The sequence below is a fragment of the Rana temporaria genome, chromosome 1 (assembly GCF_905171775.1).
Source record: "Rana temporaria chromosome 1, aRanTem1.1, whole genome shotgun sequence".
Lineage (NCBI taxonomy): Eukaryota > Metazoa > Chordata > Amphibia > Anura > Ranidae > Rana > Rana temporaria.
This window is the reverse complement of record NC_053489.1, coordinates 392,748,638-392,776,002: the sequence shown is the minus strand read 5'-3', so window position 1 is coordinate 392,776,002 and position 27,365 is coordinate 392,748,638. Positions and strand designations below refer to the sequence as shown.

The 27,365-nt window shown below is 40.7% G+C and overlaps 1 protein-coding gene across 5 annotated transcripts in view; it reads left to right on the top strand.

Moving 5' to 3' along the window:
- LOC120912727 (phospholipid-transporting ATPase IK-like) overlaps nucleotides 1-27,365 on the top strand; it is a 273,043-nt gene that overhangs the window by 157,399 nt on the left and 88,279 nt on the right. For all 5 annotated transcript variants that reach the window (XM_040322637.1, XM_040322634.1, XM_040322636.1 and 2 more), the window contains exons 21-25: nucleotides 6,839-6,974; nucleotides 7,155-7,431; nucleotides 12,040-12,263; nucleotides 14,581-14,664; nucleotides 26,014-26,253. In XM_040322637.1, coding sequence (XP_040178571.1) covers nucleotides 6,839-6,974; nucleotides 7,155-7,431; nucleotides 12,040-12,263; nucleotides 14,581-14,664; nucleotides 26,014-26,253 — 961 coding nt within the window. The remainder of the gene's footprint in view (nucleotides 1-6,838; nucleotides 6,975-7,154; nucleotides 7,432-12,039; nucleotides 12,264-14,580; nucleotides 14,665-26,013; nucleotides 26,254-27,365) is intronic.

Genomic DNA, 27,365 nt, shown 5'->3' with positions numbered 1-27,365 from the left:
GGATGGAAATGGACAGGCATTCGATCCAATCTGCTGGATGAATGGGGAATGGATCCCCATCTGTTTTTAGTGGACCTGATCAAATCAGATGTCGGCGAGTGTCAGCAGACACATCCGCCGCTCTATATAGAAAACAATGGGTGGTCCGATTGGGTCCACCTGAAAAATGGACAAGCAGGCCCAATTGGTCCACTGGTGTTAGAGGGGCCTAAGAGGGAGCAAGCTTACCTTCCCTTCATTGGGGAAATTGATGAGTCGATACAGGATGAGTGCCACTTACCAAGAGTTAAGACCCCAAATTATAGGTGGTCTTATAACACCATGTTATCAGTAATCATCCATCCACAGCCTTGGAACCATAAGGAATATCATAGCAACAGGTTGTTCAATGGCACTTCAGGAACTCCAGAGTACATCAGCAGGGATTCACAGTTTGCACCTCCACTCTGCCATGTACATTAAAGGAGTTGTAAAGGAAAACATTGTTTTGCCTAAAATTAATGTCTGCAAGGTAGACAGACAGAATAGTGTAATGTATCTGTTAAAAAAACGAGTAAATACCTATTAAATTCCTTCATCTATATCACCTCCGGCATTCTAGTTTCTGTTCTCTCATTCACTTCCTGGTTTGCATCACTCGTTCATGTAGGAACCACATTTCCCAGTATGAATTGCGGCACGCCCAGTAATTCACACCGCCTTGAAGTCTCTAACACGTAGAGAGCGTCCTGCCGCACAGATGTAGTTCCCAGGAGGGGGTGAGCACATCACTGACCACCGCAGTAAAGCCTCTCTTCACGGTGGTCAGTAAAATCAGACAAGCAGGAAGTCAACAGAACAGAGAAGAAATAGAGCAACTTCTGAGCAAAAATGAACAATGAGGAAGTGAAAAGAGGAATGTCTGCAGGTAAAGGATGCTTGTTGTGAAAACCATGTTTTTTCCTTTACAACCCCTTTTAAGCCATGTAAGAAATAAGCAAGAATTCTATAGTACAACTAGCAGGTTTATTTTAATAAGTATTTGTGCATCTACTCACACAATTGCAAGGATGAATCACATGTAAATACAACCACCACCACTGCTAGCTCCAGCAGGTGTAAAGATGTCAGCACAAACTTCATCCCCAATGCATTTCAACCAATAGGCTGTTCTTAAGGAATGTAACCCCCTTGGAATAAGATATTAGTAGGTTATTTCATAGCTGAAACATTTGTGGATATTATCGGGTGTTCAGCCAGGGCTATGCTGTCTTCAGTAATGTCTAGAAGAGTGCTGTGGTTAAAACTCTGGTCAGCAGATCCAGCCTCAAAATCAAACTGGTGTAATATTCCATATGATGGTTTGAATCTTTTTGGAAGTAAGGTGGATTCTGCAATTATGAAGGTGACTGGGGGGTGGTTAATCGCAATGTATAGGAAATAAAGGCATCAAAAACTGCAAAAGCTTATAGGCTGGAAAAAGATCTACAGAAGTAGCTGGAGGTGCATTCAGACTTCCCTTCACAAGCTACAAAAGACTAAGGCCTCGTACACACGACCGAGAAACTCGTCGAAAGAGAAACATCGTTTTCTTCTGCGAGTTCCTTGTCTGGCTTGTTGAGAATCTTGTCTAGCTTTCTTTGTGTACACACTGTCAAGACAAAATCTCATCGCTCTCAAACGCGGTGACGTACAACACGTACGACGGCACTATAAAGAGGAAGTTCTAATCCATTGGTGCCACCCTTGGGGCTGCTTTTGCTAATCTCATGTTACTGCGTGTTAAGTAAAAGTTTGGTGAGATACGGTTCGCGCTTTTCAGTCTGTTACAGCGTGACGAATGTGCTATCTCCATTACGAACGCTACTTTTACCGAAGGTGTGCTCCCGTCTCATACTTTATTCTGAACATGCGCGGGTTTCTAAGCATACACACGGACGTGTTTCTCCTCGTAAACCAGCCGGACGAGAAACACGACGAGGAAATTGAGACTCCCGATGAGGAAAAAGAAAACTTGTTCTCTTTTTTTCTCGTCGAGATCCATGACAGTTTTCTCGACGAAAAACATACACACAACCGTTTTCTTTGGCAAAAAAGTTCTGCCACCAAGTTTCTTGATGGATTTTGTCGAGGAAAACGGTCGTGTGTACGAGGCCTCAGACTCAATCTCAGCCTCAGAATAATAAAAGTACTAAGTGTGCCACTCTTTGCACATGTACCTCCCTCCCAGTCAGTTTCAGGAAACAAAAAAAATCCCTCTTCTTTAGAGGAAAGGTTAATTCTACAACCGTATGTGGCTGAGCTATTACAAAAAGAAGTGATTGCACCATTCCCAGACCCCCAAAAGGTCATTCTATTCAACATTGTTTCTAGTAAAGAAAAATACTGTAGATGAATGTGCAGTTGAGCAGATACATAGATGTGGATCATTTTAAAATGGAGACCCTGCAATCAATATTTTTATCAGTAAGCATGGGGGATTGACTAATATCCATAGACTTGCCTAATTCCTATATTCACGTATTAACGCAGCTGACCTTCCAAAAGTGCTATAGGGCTTGCTATCCAGCAAAATTACCAATTTCCATGCCTCCCATTTATTCTGTCAACTTCTCCACGAACATTCACAAATGTCCTGGTGCCACTCATGGGGTCTTGAGAGAGCAAAGCCTAGGTCTACATCATTACCTTGATGACAGTCTGCTCCCAGCTAACAATGCAGATGTTTACCTACAGGATCAAGAGGTTCTATTGCAGTGTCTACAAGCAAATGGATGGCTAATCAATTGGAAGAAAATTAGCCACCAGCCAACACAGAGGATGGTGTCACTTGGAGCAATGACAGACAGCCTGAGAAATTCAGTGGAGCTATCATCAGAGAAAATTTATAAAACTGTAAAAGTTTGGGATCAGGGTGTCCCCCTGCTATACAGTGTCTCAGCATTTTGGGAATGTCATCAACAACCATTCCAATTATCCAATGCGAGTATATCTGTTACAGATCTGACACCAGTCTGAATGGATAGGGAGATATGGGGTTGAACATTCTTAAGCTCAAAACAGCATTCAAGGCACTGACGACCTTTGCCCCCTGTTGATAGGTACAAGGGCCCTTCTATGCCTAGGCAACAGGGTACCACTTGTATATCTCCAGAGGCAGGGAAACAAAGAGTCTTAGGCCCCGTACACACGAGAGGATCGATCCGCTGAAATTGATCCGCTGACCGGTTTCAGCGGATAGATCCCCTGGTGTGGATTTCCAGCGGATAAAAATTTCCTAACATGCTAAGAAATCTATCCGCTGGAATCCATTCCAACGGATTAATCCGCTGGTCTGTACAGACTCACCAGATCAATCCGTCCGAATCCATCTCCCGCATGCGTCGTAATGATTCGACGCATGCGTGGAAAGTCCTTATATCACAGCGTCGCGTATGTCACCGCGTCATCATCGCGGCAACGGCGCAACGTGTCACCAAGGAACGGAATTCCGCGGGGATTTTGATCTCCTGGTTAGTACAACCAGGAGATCAAAATCCGCCAGAGGATTTATCCGCGGAAACGGTCCGGAGGACCGTTTCCGCGGATAAATCCTCTCGTGTGTACTAGGCATTAAACTTTTGAAATAATTTTTCCAAATCAATAAGTGGGCTTGGCAGCATATACTGGATTTTAGGGCAGAATTTGTCCCAGCAGTTCAAAATCAGCTTGCTGACCACTTGAGGTATTCCTTTCTGTCAAGCAATGTATGGTCTATCAGTCAAGTAGACTTTGGTCCCATGAGATTGTGGGACCATTCACACAGTATAAAGTGGCTTGCGCATTCGCAGTGGAACGCTGGCTGTGAAGCTGCAATGAGTCATATTTGGCTTCCCATACTAAACATACTGGTACTGGGGACTCATAGATCGAAGAAGAACTGACCCAGATGAGGGCGTTGCTATATCCCTGGACATGTAAGTGTCCTTTTATTAAAGGATCCTCTTAATCAATACCATAGTGTGTGCCACCTCAAAATTGGAACAGCCTGTGGTTTCCACTGGTGCTGTTCTAGTCTGGGATCTCTGAGAGGCCCTAAGACTATCAAAACCTTTCTAGTATACTCCTCATTTGATGGTGGTTTGTATGGAGATAGGAAAACTTCAAATAAACTGTTAACTCTTCTAAATGTTTTACTGACTAATACCCATTTGCGGAGGCCTTTATCAAGAAATGGGCCATTCCCATTGTTGGTACAGAGATTTTCCATCATAATAAAACACTGATCAAACATGTGGAAGATTTACTAGTGTTTGAGGATCCCATTGACAAACATTTGTAAACCCTTTTCAAATTATTGTTTTCGCTAACAGGCCCTGCTTTGTAACCTGCCATAGCCATAATGTCACTCTGTCAAACCTTAAGGGAATGGACTAAACTTATGTCACAGGATTAACTAAAATCTATAATAATGCTGTGTTTGTAGGGTGTGATTCAGATCTACACTACTGCATTGATGGTTTAGATGACATTATGCATCTTATTTAGCTAATTAGTCTCCAGTTTGTGAATATGCAGAGAACTCTTTGGCTGAAATGTTGGTCTAAAGAACAGCAATGTAAAAAAAATTGCTTATTGTGTATGCCTTTTTGATGATGAATGGCTCTTTGATATGATCCTGAAGGATGTCACTGGGAGTAGAAGAATTCTTTTGCCCCAGAAGAGGAAGCCTGAGCCAAAAACTGGGAAGACTTCTTCCACCTCCGGAGGCCAAGAAAAGTCACCTTAACCAGGACATTTTTCTTCTATCTCTCTGGCCAGTTCCAGTGCATCAAAAGGAAATGTTTCTTCAGTTTCTGGATGTAGTTCATGTTGTGTGGGTTTACATTTCAGCCACGGCTTCCAAAAAAACTGACTCTTTCTTTTCATTTCTTTTATTTTTGTTCTTATTCCATCATTTTACAGTGGTGAGAGATCAAGCTTATGGTCTTAAGGACAAGGTTCCATGCTTTCCTTTCATGGTGCGCTCTACTAGGTCTAAGAAATTTTCTTGGGATTTTTTGCATTAGACAACTGTTTCCCAGATTTGCAAGGTTGCCACCTGGTCTTCTGCTCACACCTTCTCTAAGGCCTCGTACACACGACCGAGTTTCTCTGCAAAAACCAGCAAGAAACTTGCTGGGAGATATTTTTTTGCCGAGGAAACCGGTCGTGTGTACATTTTCGTTGAGGAAACTGTCGAGAAACTCGACGAGCCAAAAAGAGAGCAAGTTCTCTATTTCCTTGACGGGAATGGAGAAACTTGCCTTGTTGAGTTCCTCGACAGCCTAACAAGGAACTCGACGAGGAAAACGATGTGTTTCGCCCGCTGAGTTCCTCGGACGTGTGTACGAGGCTTTAGTTGTACCAGGTGGATGTTAAGGCCTCTTCTGAATCTGAATCCTGTGTTCCTGAATGAAAGTAAAGGAAAACTGGGTTTTTGTACTTAAATTCCAATTTTTAGAGGTCTCATCTCTCTGTGTTTGTGATTTACTCTTTGTACTCCTAATACTGCTTTTCTACAAACCTTGCATGCTGGGAGTGGGAGGGGTTTTACCTGCCTGGTGAATAACTTATTTGTTTGTCAGTGTCCAGTTCCTCCTGAGGCAGCAGTATAATCCACATAGGGAACTCAAAGACAAATATTTTATGTAACAATTCTGTTTCTTCAGTAAAATAGGAAAAGGTAAAGACCTCTGTCATATTATTATTATTAGTGTCTACTACGCCCAGGGGTCAAGTCTTGGGGAAAAAAGTGTGGGAACTCCCACCCAAGATCCACTCCCCCACAAAAAAAAAAAATGATACGCTCATATGCATAATTACTAAACCGCATGTTTTCTTTTTTTCGATCCACTGTACCTGTAACTGTAAAGCAAGTTCTTTCTAAATCCCGCGATAACTCACGGCAGACCTCCGCAATGTCTCCTGGGAACAATGACAAAAGCTCCCAGGAGACATTGCGGCATCAAGGAAGTGATGGAATACCCGCACACTACCCAATTAATCCATATACAGGAAGCGGCCAGTAACATAAAGGATTACTAAGGTTCGCCTGCCCCTGACAGTGACTCGAGCTGGGCATCGCCGCTTAGTGAAGGATTGGCTCGGGCGGCTCGGCTGCTCTCGGCTGCTTTAGTCCTGCAAAGGGAACTGAGTTCCTGCTGTGAAAAAAGTGCAGGAACTCCGTTCCCACGCGTTCCCGCAGGACTTGAGCCCTGACTATGCCCCAACTCATTTTCTGCTGTCATAGGTTGTTAGGACAGAAGGTGATATGAAATTTCCCTAAAAAGGTCACAGATATAAAACAAATGGAAATTATACCTTTTATACAGTTTGTGCAGTCCTTTACAAATTAAAGAGAGTTACAAAACAATGCAGAACACAAGGGCTGGGAGCCCCCTACTCATGACAGTTTACATTCTAAAAGGGTGGGGCGAGTAGTAGAGGATAGGAGAAGCTCTGAAGAAGTCCTAGATGTGCGCATCTGAGGAGGTGACAAGGGAGCTAGAGAGCAGGAGATCCTGGGATGGGCAAAGCGGACCGTTTATGTGATACTTTTAGATGAGGGTATTGTAGCTTGGGGCAGAATTGTGTATGGCCTTGTATGTTGTTAATACTTTGAATCATTTATGTTGGGTTGTAGGAAGCCAATGGAGAGATTGGCAGAGGGGGAAACGGCCACTGAACAGTTGGTGGTGAATAGCCTGTAAGGTTAGGCCAACAATAAGGGGATTGCAATAGCTGAGGCGAGGGATAACCAGGTAGTGTATTAGTAGCTTTTGGTTTTGTTTGGGTTGAGCTTTATTTATTGAACCATGTTTTGTGTTTATCTAACCAGTGATATCCTAGATGACTGCTGGGAAAACAACAACTTTTCAGGGAGTGGGCAAAATCTTTTGGACATCAATGTATTCAAGAAACACAGAGAACATCTTGGGCAGAGGGTAGCTCTTGTGGTCAGTGGAGGTTTCCTGGTAAGTTCTGTTTTGGGATTAATACATATTTTCTTTCCTGTGACAATCTGATCTTTATTAAAGATCATGGATTCTTTTGTAAAACTAACACTAACTTTATATATTTCTTTAAAGTAAAAAGTAATTACTATGTATTGTCTTCTGCTTCGAACAAACAGTGTTTTTTTTTTTTTTTCACAGGGACGGATTTTAACACCCAGTAAAAGTAAAAAGTGTAATTGGCAACTTTTCCAAAAACTAGTAGAACTTTGCAATCGGAAGAAAGTGACTCCCAGTGAACAAGAAGAAAGGATGAGAGAATATTCATTTGTAGACCTAGCTTCTCAGTGCCAAGCTGTCATATGCTGCAGGGTGACACCAAAGCAAAAAGCTATGATTGTACAGCTTGTGAGAAAACACAAGAAAGCCATAACCCTTGCTATTGGAGACGGGGCAAATGATGTGAATATGATTAAAAGTAAGTTTGGGTTTAATATTTTTTGCTTTCCTTTTTCCTTTTAGGTATTGATAAGAGAGTGGAGAGAAAGATTTGTGAAAGGGATGGTAGATTTAAACATTGTGATTTTATATTTCATGCAGTTTTACAACCCCCTTGCCTGTACTTGAATTGATTACTCTGAATTCACAGCGCAATGGGATAGATTTACTAATCTGGTTCAACTGTGCATAGTAGACATTTTTTTTGTTTGTTATTTTTGTTTTTTGAATTTTTTCGTAAATTCGGGAAATTCGAAAAAAAAAATGTTTCCGTTTTTGTTTCATTCGTTTATTTTTTTTCGGAAATACGTAAATTTTGGAAAAATTTTTTTTTTGCTTTTTTCGGAAATTCGGGAAATTTTCGGATTTCAGAAAAGGCAAAAAACGAATGAAACGAAAAAAAACGAATGGAACGAAAAATAAATTATTTTTTCGTAAATTTACGAAATTTCGAATTTTTGACATTTTGAATTTTTTAATTTTCGAATTTTCTAAATTTCGTATTTTCGAAGTTTCGTATTTCAGTTTTCGAATTTTTCAATGTTCGAAATTTCGATTTTCAAATTTTTCAATTTTCGAAATTCGGAAATACGAAAATATTCCGAAATACGAAATTTCAAAATTTCGAAAATGGAAAAATTCGAAATTCGAAATTTCGAAAATTGGAAAATTGAAATTTTCGAATTTTCGAAATACGAAAATTCGGAAATTGAAAAATTAGAAATTTGAAACATTTTTTTCAATTTTCGATTTTTTCAATTTTCTAATTTCTAATTTTTCAATTTTCGAAATTCGGAAATATGAAAATTCGAAAATTGAAAAGTTCGAAATTTCGGAAAAATTCGAAATTGGAAAAGTAAGAAATTCGAAAATTTAAAAATTCGAAATTTGAAAAATTCTAAAATTCGAATTTTTCCATTTTCGAAATTTCGATTTTCGAATTTTTCAATTTTCGAAAATTCAATTTTCGAATTTCGAAAATTGAAAAAATCGAAGTTCAAAAATTGAAAAATGTTTCAAATTTTTAATTTTTCGAATTTCGAATTTTTCAATTTTCGCATTTTCGAAATTCGGAAATACGAAAATTCGGAAATAAAAAAATTCGAAATTTGAAACATTTTTCAATTTTCGAACTTCGAATTTTTCAATTTTCGAAATTTCGAATTTTCGAAATTCGTAAATACGAAAATTCGAAATTTGAAAAATTCTAAATCTGAAAATTCGAAATTGGAAAAGTGAAAAATTCGAAAATTGAAAAATTCGAAAATCCGAAAAATTTTCGTATTTCTGAATTTCCAAATTTTAGAAAATTCGTTAATTCGAATTTTCGGAAATACGAAAATTTGTAAATTCATAAATTAAAAATTTTCGTCCGAAAATTCGTAAATAAAAAATTTGTAAATATGAAAATTCCTAATTAACGAATTTCCGAATTTTCGGAAAAAAACGAATTAGAAACAAAACGAATTGCACATGTCTAGTGCATAGTAACCAATCAGCTTCTAATGCTGTGTATACACGACCGTTTTTCATGACGTGAAAAATATATATATTTTTAATGTCATTAAAAACGATTGTGTGTGGGCTCCAGAGCATTTTTCGTGACATTAAAATTGCCATTAAAGATTTAGAACCTGCCTACACACGTCGTGAAAAACGGTCGTGTGTAGGCTTTAACGACGTGAAAAAAACGTGCATGCTCAGAAGCACGTTATGAGACGGGAGCGCTCGTTCTGGTAAAACTAGCGTTCCTAATGGAGATAGCACATTCGTCGCGGTGTAACAGACTAAAAAGCACGAAGACTGAAAAGCGCGAATCGTCTCTCACCAAACTTTTACTAACACAAAATCCGCAAAAGCAGCCCCAAGGGTGGCGCCATCCGAATGATACTTCCCCTTTATAGTGCCGTCGTACGCATTGTACGTCACCGCGCTTTGCTCCAGCATTTTTTTTCACGTTCGTGTGTAGGCAAGGCAGGCTTAAAAATGGTCATGTGTACGCGGCATAAGGCTGGCCATACATTATACAATTTTATTTTCTATAGATTTCCTTTAGATTTACCAGAACCCTATAATAAATTGTATGGTGTATGGCCTTTTTAAATTAAGCTTTCACAATAAACCCTAGAAGCTGATTGGTTACTATGCACAGCTACACCAGATTCTGTGTGCAGCAGTTTTAGTAAATTCCCCATTGTGAGCTTCTGGAAGTGTGCATTGAAATCTGCAGCAAGTCAGATATAGCCCACCTCATTTCTCTGGCTGCATGCAGTATCATCCAGCGCTTTCCTGCCCACCCTCACTGTCCATGGCCTGCCCCTTCAGTCATTGGATGTCAATTCTTTTATTCACAGATATTTCACATTATATGTAGATATTCACTAGGGTGTTCTCCATTCAAATTCTATCTGCCTATGAACATCCACTCCTCCAGATTGACATCCACCCCACTGACATACCGTAATTAGTTCCTGAACATGGTCATCTCGTGCCCAGGGCAAAGGTGTCAAACTGCACCTTCCCCCACCACCCTCATCGCCACCACCACAGTTAATTACACATGCCAGTGTCTTTTTTAAGGCATGAATTTTTTTTAAATATTTATAAAAAGATAGATTTAACCCCTTCCTGCCGCCTCCTCCAAGATCTTTAAGACCTTCTAAATGCTGGGAGGCGGAGGTGAGCATTGGGGTCATGCGACTGCTGTGACTGGCTGCCACAACGGGCACATGATCAGACAGCTCCTGATCACAAGTATGCATCAGGAGCTTTCCGGTCCCAGCCGGTAACTGTACTGGGAGCATGCAGAGCTCAGAAATATTTACATTTGGGATGCAAACATGCAGCCTCTCTGCATTAAAGCCCACCCACTGAGAGGCCGCATATATGCGAACGGCCTGTGGGAAGAGGTGAAAACAGAATTCACAGCCACCCCTCCTGCCCCCCCCCATTTGATATTGCCCTGCCCATTAAACTGATTGGGAGGACGAAACACACCTAAAATGACCCCTTTTTTGAAAGTGGACACTCCAAGGTGATCTAATTTTTGCCACATTATTTTGGCAATGAAGAAACATGATGAAATGAAGGTTGCTAAAAATAAATTAGGGTGTGCTTAGCCTTTAACCCTTTGCTGCCAGGGCCATTTTTGCATTTTTTTCCACACATCTTTAAAAAAATTATGTTAGGTAGAAGACTAGTATAAACCCCCAAATAGTATATATTTTCTTAAAACAAACACCATCTAGAATATAATGGTGGCAGCTCCATTTTTTTTAATATCTTACGATATTTGTGCAATGGTTTATCAACCACAACATTTCATACACTACACAAATACATTACAAATACACTAAACTTAGTTTTAGGGCACACAAGTGCAATACGTTACTTTTTTTTTTTAAATATATACTGAGCATTCAAAGCTTTAAATTTGTGCACACCTGTAAAATAACAACAAATTTCTGCACCCTATATTTTCTATAAATATACCACAACAGACAACGTGTTAGAAGTCCTGTAAGGTTGCTTTATTGAATAATTGGTATGTTTACACAAGCTAATCTTTAGGTTCTCTGTGGACTTTAAATTAAATACATATGTGAGTGAGTTAATCAGTTACAATACATTTTATTTATACCCTGCTTAAGTGATTGGGATCCCAAGACCATGGGATCCCATCATTTCTGTGAAGTGGCTAGATACAAAGAGGTTGATTTACTGAAACTGGAGACTCCAAAAGCTGGTGCAGCTCTGCATAGAAATCAATCAGCTTCCAGTTTTTATTTTTAAAGCTTAGCAGAACAAGCTGAAGTTAGAAGCTGATTGGCTACCATGCACAGCTGCATCAGATTATGAGTGCTCCCGGTTTAGTAAATCAACTCCACCATTCCAACATTAGAAGAATTTAACAGATTTTTAGTGTAATGACGTGAGAGAGGAGGATCTGGTATGTAAAGCATTTTCTTATTCCCGGAAAGAAATGAATATTCCCGGAGAGAAACGAATATTCCCGGCAACATGAATATTTTGTTGGCCGAATTTCACAAATCAATGGTGGCATCATCGGATCACAAAAAAAAATGAACTTTCTGATTTTGAAAAGAAAATTTGTTCGAAATTCTTCCGTGTATGGCCTGCTTAAGACACATAATGTTTTTTTTTTTTTTTAAATATAAACTGCAAGGTACAGCTACAATCTGAACTATTAATTATATTTTTATTCCTGGGTCAAATGTATTTAATTAGTAAGTTTCAATATATAATTCACAATACGCAACATATACTGTTGGAACGTACTCCATTTTAAGCATTGACAATACATTTCACTATTTAATTTTGTTCATGTTATCACATTTATGAAATTACAGTTCTTTTTATGGCCATTTATTTTAAATTTTTAGGGGTTTATTGGCATTGGACGAAAAAATCTCCTTTTAAAGTGGATCTTTTTAATATGAAGTTAGGTTATTACGTTCTTAGCTTAATAAATATGGTTGACTGTTCTTTTGTAAATCTTGTTATAGTATTGCAAACCATGATAAAGTAAAAGTTTCCCTTCTTATCTAACATTATTCTCTTGTATCAGCTGCTCACATTGGAGTTGGTATCAGTGGTTTGGAAGGAACACAAGCCGTCCAGTCCAGTGATTATGCTTTGGCTCAGTTTTCTTATCTTCAGCGTCTTCTACTTATTCATGGACGGTGGTCCTACCTTCGTATTGCAAAGTTTCTGAGATATTTCTTCTACAAGGCATCGGCCAGTGTTTTCTGCCATGTGTTATATGCATATTTTAATGGATATACAGCTCTGGTATTTATTATTGAAATATAAATAATACTATTGTAAGAACTGTAATTGTGTGAGAAATGATTTTTAGTGTGTTTATTATTTGGGGACATACAAGGTGAACAATAGGCATAAAAGTATACCTGAGAGAAACATGTACGCTGACATTGCGGACCTGTCTTTTTGAAAATGCTAGTTTCCTGGTTAAGATGCTTTCCTTCAGAATTCAGTACCTTGCGTCAATACCCTGGAACAAGTCTGAAGATCTTTAATTTTTCTATAACTCTCCTCATAACAAGAGACAGGCAGCTAAAAATTTAAAAAAAAAAAGTAATTAACACTTCAACCCATCCCAATTGGACGAGTGTTGGAGATGCTTATCCTCAACAGGCACTTTACTCTACATCTGGTGGGATTGCCCTCCTGTATGGCAATTCTGGCAAAAAATACTTGATCTGTATAGCAAAATGATGGCGACATCTCTCCAACCCTCTAGAAAAAATAAATAAATCCGGATGGCCGCACTCCAACAATGATTTCTTTATTGGTTAAAAACCATACAGCAAAAGATTAAATCAACAGCTGACATGTTTCACACCATAACTACTGGTGCTTACTCATAGCTGACTCTTTAGGCAATAGACAAGAATTTATATACACATGCCAATACAATTTTTACAGAGTAAACAAGGTGGGCTTAATTGAATAATTGAAGAGCTGGTGAATTAGTGGATACTCACTACACATGGAAGCTCAGCTCTGATTAAATCAATATCAGATCTGCCGAGGCCTGTGTCACACATGATGTTGCCACGTTGGTGCGACTTTAAACGATAAAGCCCAAATCGCTACTACAATATGTATACATTTCATGGTTTTTACGATTGCTGATGACAAATCTATACATCTAAAAACATAGATAAGAAGTAAAAACATCAAAAAAGGCAAAACAAAAGGGAAAAACATGTTTATAGGAACTCCTGCAAAAATTGGCATCAATGCCAAAGAATTCAATATATTCAATATATATCATTAAATGCAGTATTCCATATATTCCATATTATGTTAAAACTCCAAAGCAATCCTTCCAGCAAAAAGTATATAGATCACTTATTGGCCCCTTATTGACAGTAATGATTCTCACATAAAGCTAACTTTCTATTTATCTTTTCTAGATTTCAACATATTTAAATGATTGCATGAAAAAGAACATGTATGTGTACATAAAAATGTGAAATGACGGTAAAATCTCTCCAACCCTCACCGGAGGTAGCTCCCCTATCTGTAATCCGGGCCACTCTAAAATCAGTTTAAAAAGATGTGCTGCACCATTTTAGTGCTCATCATTTTAGATCCCCCATCACTGAAAGTTGACAAGCATGCCCTCCCTTGGAGGGCGAACTTGTTCCCACCACACCTTAGCCTAGAGGGAATGTCTCCCCCCTTAATCTGGCCATACTCTATCCTTTTTTTCTAAAACCTTGCTAAACCCTTCTCTGCTTTAAGAGCATTAGCTGAATAATGCTTCTTCTGATATTGCACAATATGTGACCCACATGACTTGCGTTTTCTTTATATGATATTGCACAACCACGGTACGCAATGCCTTATTAAGCAGCAATATATTTTGATTCCACCTGTGATATTGCTGCTTGTAAATGATTGTTCTTATACTATTGCACATATTATGCCTAGTAACTGTAATGAATCTCGAAAAAAGGCCAATTTGTTTTCTGTGGATTATTTGCCTTTGTAATTTTATACCAAAGAATCATGTTATATTTTTATACCAACACCATTTCTGTTATTCTTGGTCTCCTAATAAAATAAGATTGAACAAAAAAAAAATCATTAACCACAGAAGCATTAAACCTTTATAAAAAATACAGGTGTATCATTCTACATAGGCAAACATTCTAAATCCCCCAAAGCAAGCTCCAAGAAGCACTGCAAAATGCACATTGACCACTCCCAACCAGGGAATAATTTACAATATTGTGCAAGGTGAAACATCAGTAAATATTGGGTGAATTTTTACAATGAACCTACATTTACTGAGTAATAAATAGAATGAATGGCACAGGAAAGTACTCTCCTACTGAAGACTAGGTAGATGCTTGGCAAGGTGAATTTTTTTCAAAATGGGCAAATCTCAGTTGAAAATACCAAAAACCACTGTAACAACTAGATAAAATTAGGAAAATGTAATCTTGGTTAAAAAAAAAAAATGGCAAATTTCAGCTTAAAATTATGGGTGAATTACTTGTTGAATCAATAATGAAGACAACCATTAGTAACATGACACTTACATATTTAATGTTTTTGTTTCCTTGTAATGCAGACAGTGTTTGACAGTTGGTTTATAGCCTTCTACTCTGTACTTTTTACTGCTTTTCCAGCATTGTCCATGGGGCTATTTGAACAGGTGAGAAAAAAATCTTATTCTTTTTATTAGATGCATTGCCTAACATTAAATTGGCCTTAATGTATGTAATTTATACTGCCAAATATTACATAGTTACATAGAAGATAAGAATTGGAAAAGACACGGGTCCAGCTAATCCAACATGTATGCGTGTGCCAATTTGAGTCTTCTAAAAAAAAACATTGCATACTTGCATAGTTGACAGATTATTTATAAATCAAAAGTATGTAAAAAGAATAAGAGTACTGCAAATCAAGGATTAGTCCAGCAAAAGTTTATTGATCACAACATGAGGTAAGAAGATATACATGTTTTGGGGCTAATAAAAAGGATCTAGAACAACAACAAAATAATATTTAAAATATTGTTAAATTAAATATAAAAGCTATTAGTGAAATATAGATAGGATCATGGGGTGCAGAATACATGCAGAAAAACAGAGCAGCAATTCTCATCCTAAAACAAACAGAGGGCTGTAAATAACACCATAATTAGCAATCCACCATTAAAATTAATGTACAGAGTAAACTTGCCCAGATGAGACAAAATAATCATACTAAACCATAGTAAAAGTAAACAGTGCATTCTCATGTTATTAGGCAACAGAGTAATGTTTGCAGCATTCATATAGCCTCAAATGTGTTATTTTAAAAGTATAAAGACATAAAAAAAAATAACTAATAAATGCACTATGTACCCTCGTGGCAATGACTGTAGACAATAAAGGACATATAATTGTAAGAAACAAAGGTTCCACTGGAGTAAAATTATTCATGCACTGAAATATACAATGCACTGAAATTAAAGATAGGTTTATGTTAAAGCGGAGGTTCACCCTAAAATAATTATATACCATCCCGTCCAGCATACTTGCGTCAGCTACAGTATGCTTTTTTTTTTTTTGCGCTGTATTTACCGTTTAATCCCTCAGTTTCTTTTCAGACTCCCACGGGAAGTAGGCGTTCCCATAAAGAGGGGGACATGATTGACGTCCGGCTATGGCGCGTCACGCGTTCCGAAAATAGCCGAAATAGGACTCGGCTGTATACGGCGCCTGCGCAGTCAGCTCCTAGTCCAGGCGCCGTATGGCGCCGAGACCTAGTCCGGCTATTTTCGGAACGCGTGACGCGCCATAGCCGGACGTCAACCATCAAAAAAAGCATACTGTAGCTGACCTTAGTATGCTGGATGAGATGGTACATAGATGTTTTTTAGGGTGAACCTCCGCTTTAATGGCATCAATAGAAAGGGCTCAGTGTGTATTACCCAGTGGTGAAGCTAGACATTCTTCACAAAGACTTAGTTTGAGGCCCCCCCAAGAGGACAGTGACAGTTGGGCAGAGGTTGGAGAAAGTAGGGCAGTGGATGCTGTCAGTATTTTTTACAATTTTATAATTTTCTACGTTTTATGTTTGTTATTTCTGACGTTCCCCCCCGCCCTGCTGACATTCCCTCCCCCTCTGCCCTGCTGACCCCAGTCCTCTGCCCTACTGAGCCCAGTCCAATGGCCTGCTGACCCCAGTGCTCTGCCCTGCGGACATTCCCTCCCCCTCTACCCTGCTGACCCCAGTCCTCTGCCCTGCCAACGCCCCCCCCCCCACTCTGCCCTGCTGACACCCCCTCACTCTGCCCTGCTGACGTTCCCTCACTCTGCCCTGCTGACGTTCCCTCACTCTGCCCTACTGACATTCCCTCACTCTGCCCTGCTGACGTTCCCTCACTCTGCCCTGCTGACGTTCCCTCACTCTGCCCTGCTGACGTTCCCTCACTCTGCCCTGCTGACGTTCCCTCCCTCTGCCCTGCTGACATTGCCTCCCTCTGCCCTGCTAATGTTCCCTCCCCCTGCCCTGCTAATGTTCCCTTCCCCTCTGCCCTTCTGACCCCAGTAATCTGCCCTGCTGACCCCAGTCCTCTTCCTTTCTGACCATGTCCTAAGGCCTGCTGACCCAATTCTTTGCCCTGTTGACCTCTGTACACTGTCCTACTAATTCCTGTCCACTGCACTGCTGACCCCCTGCCCTCTGACCCCTGTCCTCTGCCTTGCTGACCCTGTCCTCTTCCATGGTGACCCTGTACTATTCCCTTCTGACCACTTCCTATGGCCTGCTGACCTCATTCTCTGCCCTGCTGACCTCTGTACACTGTCCTACTAATTCCTGTCCACTGCACTGCTTACACTCTGTCCTCTGACCCAAGTCCTCTGACCCCAGTCCTCTGCCCTGCTGACCTTGTACTCTTCCATTCTGACAACCTTTGTCCTGCTGACCCCATTCTCCTGCTAACCTCTGTACACTGTCCTACTAATTCCTGTCCACTGCACTGCTGACCCCTGTCCTCTGACCCCTGTCCTTTGCCCCGAAGACCCTGTCCTCTTCCTTGCTGACCCTTTCCTTTTCCCTTCTGACCACGTCCTATTGCTTGCTGACCCCATTCTCTGCCTTGCTGACCTCTGTACACTGTCCTATTAATTCATGTCCACTGCACTGCTGACCCCCTGTCCTCTGACCCCTGTCCTCTGCCCTGCTAATCCCTGTACATTGCCCTACTGACGTCCTATCCTGTGCCCCTTGACTTTTTTTAGTGCACCCCCATACCAAATAGGCTAGATCCTGTCCTGATGTTGAGTCAAACACTTCAATCTGTCTGCTTTTATTTTGGACTGGTAATTTCCGGGTATTGTGGGCTCCATCGCTGTGATTGGCCGGAGCCGCAATGTTGTCACTCCCGCACATGTGCTGGTAACGGCATGTCAGACGTTGCTGCAGTGCGCTTATGCCGATGGCACATGCTGATACAGGGGATATCTCCTATAACCATGCAGGTAGCTACAGGTAAACATTATTATTGGCTTACCTGTAGTAAAAAGTGGTTGTAAAGGGTTTAACCACTTAAGCCCCGGACCATATTGCTGGTCAAAGACCAGGCCACTTTTTGCGATTCGGCACTGCGTCGCTTTAACTGACAATTGCGCGGACGTGCGACATGGCTCCCAAACAAAATTGGCGTCTTTTTTCCCCACGAATAGAGCTTTCTTTTGGTGGTATTTGATCACCTCTGCGGTTTTTAATTTTTGCACTATAAACAAAAATAGAGCAACAATTTTGAAAAAAAATAATATTTTTTACTTTTTGCTATAATAAATATCCCCCAAAAAACATATTTTTTCCTCAGTTTAGGCCGATACGTATTCTTCTACATATTTTTCGTAAAAAAAAATTGCAGTAAGCGTTTAATGATTGGTTTGCGCAAAAGTTATAGCGTTTACAAAATAGGGGATAGTTTTATGGCATTTTTTTTTTTTAGTAATGGCGGCAATCAGCGATTTTCTTATTGGTACTACGACATTATGGCGGACACTTCGGACACTTTTGACAAATTTTTGGGACCATTGGCATTTTTTTTATAAAAATGCATTGATTACTATAAAAATGCCACTGGCAGGAAAGGGGTTAACACTAGGGGGTGAGGAAGGGGTTAAGTATGTTCCCTGGGTGTGTTCTAACTGCAGGGGGGGTGGACTGACATGGGGAAATGACTGATCGTTGTTCATACATTGTATGAACAGACAATCAGGCATTTCTCCTCCTGACAGGACCGGGAGCTGTGTGTTTACACACACAGCTCCCGGTTCTCGCTCTGTAACGAGCGATCGCGGGTGCCCGACGGTGATCGAGCCCGCCCCGCACGCGCGTCAGCGTCAGGGGCGCACAGGGCGTTCGCGTGCGTGCCTCCGGCGGCGCGCGTGCGTCCCTATTGGCTGCTCGCAGAGATGACGTAGATCTACGTGATCTCGCCCAGCAGAGCCAACCTGCCGGCTGGTCGGCAAGCGGTTAAATAACAGGAGCTGCATATAAACTGGTTCACCAACTTACATACAGTAGGTGACCACTACACACGCACATTGTATCACAGACTCAGTTATCTAGTATAGTACTAGTATAATTCATGTGAGAGAACATGAAGATTCTGGTCTGGATTTGCAACCGTTCTTTTATAGGGACTTGTGGTGTCGGCTCCTTTCTCTCTTTTCACTTCCTCCTTCTCAGGATTTCAACCCAACAACCCAAAGACAGGAAGGGCTATACATAATTATTTATGTGATAAGTAGCACAGATTTTTACATATAGACAGTAGAGGACAGCAGACCCCTACAGTTGTAAACTTTTAAGATACTGTGGCGTCATCCACCCCTCCTCTCGTCCAATCCCTTGTATTCCTTGTATTTATTACAAAAAATACATGTGTTCTCTGGAGGGCAGTGGTATGAGTAAACAACCCTCTATATTCTATAAAGATCAATCAGTGCCGCTAGATAAGTGCTACGTACAAAATAAATTAAGATATTGTGCAAATAGTGTACAAAATTGCTATAATTAAAAAATCTATTTTCTGCTGCTAAACACTCTGTGTATCACCTCACCAACAGAAATATTTATTGTGTAAATGGTGCAGCGCTGCCGACTCTCGTGTGACTATTAAATAAAATGAATCTCAACACAGTGAAAATATTGTTAAATATCAATAAATAAAATAAAATAAAAGTTCATATATATGTTTATCTACCGTACTTCTGTGATTTCTTGATTGCTGTGAACAAATATTCCACCACTGTGCTTCTACCATAGATTCTACCATAGATTCTAAATAAAAAATAAGCTGAATATTTAAACACCATTTCCTGTCGAATCCCTATAATTAATTTTCTTCTGAAAATACATAAGGACAGTCAGAACCCCTATTGTAAATAGGGTGGATTCCCTAACATCTAGATTGGGGCAATACTTGAATGTCATTTTTACAACCTCCGGTCATGTTGACCCCAGCATTTCTTTAAGACACTAAACGATAATGTTATAGTAGATGATACTCCTTTCTTTTTGGTAGCAGCAGATGTGGGATCTCTGTGTACCATTATAAAGCACACAGATGCTATAGAATCGGTCAAATGAGCATTAAAGTGGAGTTCCACCCATAAATATAACATTACATCAGTAGTTCTAAAAAAATGTCATTAGTCCTTTAAGAAATTTTTTTTTTTTTAGATGCCTTCAAAGTGTTGTTGCTAGGCAGAATAGTTAATCTTCCCTCTTCCTGCACCTAGGTGCTTAAGCTTCCTAACCTACACCGCACAGACTCCTGGGAATGTAGTGGGTGTAACTTTCCAGGAGTCTGTGCACTCCCCAGTCTCGAAGAATCATGTGACTTGGACAGTACAGGTGCTGAAACCTGATCTGAAACCTATTACACTGCTTGTGCAGCACTGAGCATGTGCGAGATCTGCAAGGCTAAAATCCAGGAAGTCATACAGTCTGGCTTCATGATGCCCACACTTAAGATGGCCCCAGTCAATTTCTATTTTATAAAGTGTCTAAATGCTGTAACAACCTAACAAACCGGACTTTAGTTTACAGACTTACTTTACTAGAATACATTAAGCTTGTGTATTTATATTTAAAAAGTGAAATTGTGGCCGGAACTCTGCTTTAAGTAGCTCCAACAAAGAAAAAAGCATTGTAGATATTTATTAAGGTGTTTGGAGTTTGGATTACTCCAATTATTTTTGGTATGATGGCAATTATTACCTACAAAAGACGGGGGTAGACATTTGAACTCGTTTTTCTCCCAGTGTAGCCAATTTATTTTTGGTGCACTGGGAGTCTCAGTTGATTTTTTTTTCAGACAGACCCAAGGAACTGGTGTACTATAATAGGTTTATAGATGATTGGTTCATGACATGGATGGGGGGGGGGGGATAGTGAAACCAGTCTCCTCTCCTTCATGGATACATTGTATTCAAATAATAAAGACATAGGGCCAGATCCTCAAAAGGGATACGCCGGCGTATCTACTGATACGCCGTCGTATCCCTGTTTCTATCTTTGGAACTGATCCACAGAATCTGTTTCCAAGAGACAGAACATCCGGCATGTGTAAGAGACTTACACTGCCGGATCTTAGGATGCAGTACCGCATCCGCCGCTGGGGGCATTTCGTGTTGAAATGCCGCTTCGGGTATGCAAATTGGCACTTACGGAGATCCACAAAGCTTTTACGCTTCGTTTTTTCTCCGTAAGTATTAAGTTGCATGTGTAAAATTAGGGCTGCTTTTACAAAGTGTAAACTTTTTACACCTTGTAAAAGTAGACCCTTCTGTCCAGCGACAAGGTTTTTTTTTTTTGTTTTACATTTTTTTTTTTTCGCCGTATCTTTTTTTTTTTTTTTTCGACGCAACTTTATTGACCCGACGCGATCCACAAAGCTCGGCGTAACGTAATTTCGCGCTATGCACGTCGGGAAAATGACGTCACGAGCATGCGCAGTACGGCCGGCGCGGGAGCGTGCCTAATTTAAATGGCAATCGCCCCCATTTGAAGAGGAACGCCTTGCGCCGGCGGAATTTAAGTTACACAGCCGAAAATTTCTAGGTAAGTGCTTTGTGGATCGGGCACTTAGGTAGAAATTTTAAGGCAGTGTAACTTAAATGGGAAATTTTACGTTACGCCGGCTCTTTGTGGATCTGGCCCACTGTACTGTCCTGGAAATATGACAATGAAAAAATGGTCTTCCTGAATGTTGAAATGTATATGCAGGAAGGAAGAATCCATACTAGAAAATATAAATTACTGTACACCTACGGACAGAAATGGTTATATTTTAATAAATGGCTGTCACCATAAACCATGGCTGCTTAATATCCCTAGGGGACAGTCTGTCTGACTGAGTAGAAATTGAAGTAAGAAAGAAGAATTTATATAATAGGCATTGCAGTTTGTTGAACAATTTGTGCAAAAGGGGTATGAAGAGACATGTATTAAGAAAGAATTTGAAGCGGTTAGGAATATGGAAGAAAGGATCTAATAGTTGCAAAAGAGAAAAAGGAGAGTAAGAATAAAGTAGTGACAGCTACGGGTAAAATTAAGAAATTCATCACGTGTACATCAGAGGGGGTTGTCTATATGCTTGAATGTTCATGCCAGCTCCAGTATGTTGGTCGTAGCTCCAAACCACTGTTGGTGAGGGTGCGAGAACATATTAATAACATCCAAAAAGGATTAAAAGAGCGTGTCTAAACTTCTGGGGGGTAGAAAAAAAATCAACCACAACTGCTGGGGTGGGAACTTCATAAGAGCCCCAAGTCAACGTGAGTCTGTCTGGGTATATGAAACCAAGATTTTAGGCATCCAGAGGTCTCAACATAGATTTTGACCTTAACTGCTTTATTTTTATTTTTTTCAAGTAACAATTTTATTTTCAAACATACCAGCAGGTAGATATACAAAAAGTTGACACTGTGACACAAGAACTGTTGCATTACATCGGTACAGTCAGAGTAACGCATAAAACATTGAACAATTAGCCAAACAGCTGGGGGATCCCCGCCAACTCCACAAAAAGACTGCAAGCTGTGAAGCAGGGCCTCCCAGCAACTATACATGCATCCAGAGAGAAGAGAAAGAGAGAAGAGAAAAAAAAGTGAGGGATAGGAAGAGCGAGTACAGACGGGAAAAGAGAAAAAGGAGGGGTAGGGTAGGGAAGCTCGACCGTCGGCTCAGGGCGGATCCTCCCGCCGGTGCCACTCCTCCCAGACCTTATTATGTTTATCCAATCTGTCTTGTAATCGGGCTGTCATTTTTTCCATCAGCTCAATGTCCTTTATTCTAGCATACAGGTCTGCTTGGGAGGGTGGGGACCGGCGCTTCCAGTGCAGGGCAATCAGACACCTCGCAGCTGTCAGGACATGCCTAAGCAGTGTTTTAGAACATTTGGGAATTTGCAGAGGTGAGACCCCCAAAAGAAATTATTTTGGGGTCCTGGGAACCTGTACCCCTAACAGCCGAGTCAACAAAAGCTGCGTCTCTATCCAAAAATGCACATTCTTTGGGCAGGTCCAGTAGATGTGGTAGAGAGTCCCCTTGTCTCCCTGACAGCGCCAGCACCTGTCCGAGCTGGAGGGATAGATAGCATGGAGGACATCTGGTGTCAGGTACCAAAAGTAGAGAATTTTATAAGCGTTCTCCTTGTAGAGCGTGCAAAAAGAGCTTTTGGCTGCCTGGGACCAGATCGTCCGCCAAGCCATCTCCGGGATCTCCTCTCCCAGAGCCTTTTCCCAGTGAAGCATATAAGCATGCTTACCCTGAGTAGAGATGGAGTAGGAGTTGAGCAGCCGATATATGTCCGACATCAGACCTCGGCGTGCGGATCCCTCCAGTACAAGCCTCTCAAAGGGGGTCGGCGCTGAGAATTGGAGGTTTGGGGCAAAAGACTGTGCATAATGTCGTATTTGCAGGTACCCATAAAACACCTGGCGAGGCAGACCACATTTTTGTTGGAGTGCAGAGAATCAGAGCATCTTGCGTGATATTGGGTCCACTAAGTGGCCAAAGTGTGTCACCCAAGGCGAGGACATCTGGTGGGTGAGGCCGGCAGGCATTCTGGGGTTATATAGGAAGGAAGTCAGAAGAGAGCGCTCAGAGCCCAGGCCATGTACCTAAGACAATCTGTGCCAAAGCGTCCGAAGGTGGAGCATGGGGCCCAACAGCCGGCTCGAGTCCACCTCCGCATTCGCATTCCAGAGCAAACTGTTCGGATGTGTGGGTGCAAGCCATATTTTTTCGATTTCTGTCCACTTATTGTACGATCGTTGGTGAAACCAGGAGGTTACGGCGCGTAGCTGCGCCGCCTGGTAGTACCTAATTAGGTCAGGGAACGCCAATCCCCCGTCAGTGCGGGACGCCGTCAGGACCGCGCAAGATATCCTATGCCTCCCATAATTCCAGACAAAGCGCACCAGGTCCGCCTGGAGCTTTCCGCAAGACTGCATATGGAATTGCGATGGGCAGTGTCTGGAAGAGATAGAGGAGTTTGGGGAGAATAGTCATCTTCACAGAGGCCACCCTTCCTAAGAGGGAGATATGACGGGCCTTCCATTTCTATAAAAGGTCTTTGATGGATCAGAACAGGGGAGGAAAGTTGGCCTGGTACAGGGTTGTGTAGGATGGGGTGATCTGGACCCCCAAATACTTTAGGGCTGTCATCTTCCAGTGATACGGGAAGCACTGACGCAGGTGCTGTACTTCAGCTGCTGGGATGTTAATGGGGAGAGCTTCCAACTTGATCGCATTTATTTTATAGCCTGAGAGGGTTTTGTAAGTGTCAAGCTCTGCGTGTAGGTTGGGCAGCGAGGTTCTGGGCTGAGTCAGGGTGAGTATGACGTCATCCGCAAAAAGTGCCAGTTTAAACTCCCTTCCCCGCACCGGGACCCCACGGATGTCAGGGATTCTGTGGATGGACGCCGCCAGGGGCTCAACACACAACGCAAACAGTAGCGGTTAGAGCAGACACCCCTGGCGCATTTCGTTGGATATCGGGAAGGAGGGGGACTGAGCAAATGGCGTCTTAACTTGGGCCCCTGGAACCCCATGTGTTTCAACGTGGCGAACAGGAAAGGCCAGCTAAGGCGGTCAAAGGCTTTTTCCGCATCTCGGCTAAGAACCAAAATTCTAGTCCCTCCCTGTTCACCACATCAACCAAATCCATGCCCCACCTAGTATTGTCCACCGCTTGGCGGAGGGGGACAAAACCCACCTGATCCTTATGAACTGCTTTATTTGTAATGGTTGAGAAAGTGTAAACATAGTCAGAATTTATAAATAAATAGTAAGGAGGATATAATGAATTAATAAGGAAGAATAAGAACTTGATTGGGTGATCTGACAATAGTAATGAATTAATGGGGGGAAAAAAACATGTTTTAGAAATTATTATATTTTAGACAATATAATGGTTCTGCTAAGAATTATACATTTTTTGTTTTAATTTCATTTATTAAATTATGTAAATTGTAAGGGGAATTATATTGAAATATAATACATTGAATTTATGGAAATATAATGAAAGGAATTTATTGAGTAATATTAGGGAATATAATTAGAGGAGGTATTGTATGAATATAGATAAGGGAATTAACAATAAATATAAATAATTAATATAGACTCTGCATGAAGTAATATTTTAGGAGATATAACATAATAAAATTGTCTCTGATCTGTAGGGTGGTATTAATTAAAGTTTAATATTTTTTTAATAATGTTTTATAAATATTTTATAATATATTTCTTATATAAAAGATACAGCAAATAATATAATATATAGGAAGAAAAGGCGTCGGGTATAAAAGGGACAGATTGGTCAGGGGTACATAAAAATAACAATAGACAACAAGGTAGGGGTATATACTTTGTATATTTAATTTAGTTGATGTAGAATGTATCTCATGTTTAGAATGTAACCAAACGATCTGCACGGCAGCTTTAAAGAGTGTGAGGGTGGGTTTAATACCGTACGCTCGAGGTGGGAATGGCGCTCTTTTGGCATTAGGAGCAGGGTGAAGTATAAGTAGATTTAGCTTCCGTGGTCCTTGGGAAGTGGGTGGTCCTGTAGTCACTCTTACTGCCGGGGAAAGCTTGGGAGGTTACGGTGGAGACACAAGTGCATATTAGGGCGAGGCGGCCCATCCATCTATGGAGAAAGCCCAATAGTAGGGTGATACGCGTGTAGACATCACGCCAACAGAGTGGAGAGCGAGCGAATGTATTCTGTGATACACAATTTCATCTTTTTACTCCTGTAAGTGCAATGTTTTAAGTGGAACTTGGAATAAATGAGTCAAATAGAGAGCACTATGTTTCATGCATTTGTATTTGCATGATCACAAACAATGTCCCGAGAGGAAATATCTTGTATGGGAGTTATCTGAGAGATATCAATATTGAGCAACAGACTGGAGCAGGAGAAGTAATATCGGAGTGGAGAGAAAGGAGGAAGATTTCATTCAGAGCTTTTTTGGCTCATTGTTGAGGTGAGCCGGCATAACAGCTGGTGGTGGTGTGCACAGTTTATAAATATCCAAGAAGTTTGGTAGAAGCACAGTGGTGGAATATTTGTTCACAGCAATCAAGAAATCACAGAAGCTGATAAACATATATCCAAACTTTTATTTTATTTATTGATATTTAACAATTGTATTTTCACTGTGTTGAGATTCATTTTATTTAATAGTCACATGAGAGTCGGCAGCGCTGCACTAGTTACACAATAACCCCTCTATATTCAGTGGGGGAAGCTGCTGTTAGTAGCACCCTGAAGATCACAGCTCTCACTGTATGTAACATAGATTTTTCCATTGATTTTCTGCATCTCCAGTGGCCCTCCAGATATCAGCTGTGGACATCAAGTCAAGTTGGACAAACATAAGAAAAGTTAATTCCTGAAGTTCTGCTTTAAAATCTAAGCATTTTGCAACTGTTTTACCTGATTTTGAATGCTTTTATGCTTATGTTTTTGTTTCAGGATGTCAATGCCAAAATGAGCCTACAACTCCCAGAGTTATACAGAATTGGGCAGACTGATTCCCTCTTCACTTACAAGAGGTTTGCATGGTCTTTTATAAAAGGCATTATAACTTCATCAGCATCTGTCTTCATACCATATGGAGCTTGCAGAGACTCTGCTGGTCCCGGTGGTACCTGTGATCATCAGTCATTTGCTGTTACTGCAGCAACTGTGGTTATTCTTGCTGTCACTCTGGAGGTAAATATTAGGACTATTCTAAATTAACACAAGATCTTAAAAAATATCAATTCATTGTTTTGCCTTTTGTCAGGTAGTAGAATAAAAAGCAGAATTCTGGAAGTGCAAAGAGCAACTGTAATATTCAGAATGCAGTAACCCATTGCTGCCATTAAAACATTAATCTGACTAGAGTTAAAGTGATTGTAAATAATTAAATTTTCTTTAAAAGAAATAACAAACATGCTATACTTACCTTCTTTTTGCATTGGTTTTGCACAGAGCACCAATCCTCCTCTTGCCGCTCTGGGCCCTTACCCCTTCCAAGTGCCCTCGTAGCAAGCCTCTTGCTGTGGAGGTACCCATGAGTGCTTGCTCCTGAGCTGGCACTCTGCATCCATAAGACACAGCCCCACCCCCTCGCTCCTGCCTCACTGGCTGTGATTGACAGCAGCGGTAGACAATGGCTCCTGCTGCTGCATCTCAGCCAATCTGGAGGTAGAGAGGAGAGCCTTGGGTCTTGTGCACTTTGCTGGATCGTGATCTGGCTTAGGTAAGTATTGGGGCGGCTGAGGGGATAACTGCAACCACTGTAAATAAGATTTGTTTTGCTGATATTGGCTACTGACCTTCAGACATTATGGCGCCTCTCCTAAACAGTCTAAATAATTTTACTGCATTTTCATCATAGTAGATAGTTAGGTCAGAAAAAAACACCATCTAATTCAAGCAATAAAAAAATAAGAATTAATACAACATTGTAGAATAAATAAATCGAAAACCTCCATATACATACATAATCCTATACCCACAGTTGATCTATTTTAGAGGAAGGAAAAAAAAAAAAAAAAGAATAAAGCATAATCCAATTTGCTCCAGAGGATGAAAATTCCCTCCTGATTCCCCAGGAGCCAATTTGATATTCCCTGGATCAACAATCTTTGGTGTTATTAGCTATACATATTAGTATCCAGTTATATTTTGAGCATTTAGGAATGCATCCAGTTTTTTTTTTTACAAACCTACTGAGCTGGCCAGAACAATTTCCTGAGGAAGCCTATTCCACATTTACACAGCTCTTACTTACATTTTAATATGTGAAGGTTAAATCTGTTTTCCTCCCGATGTAAAGA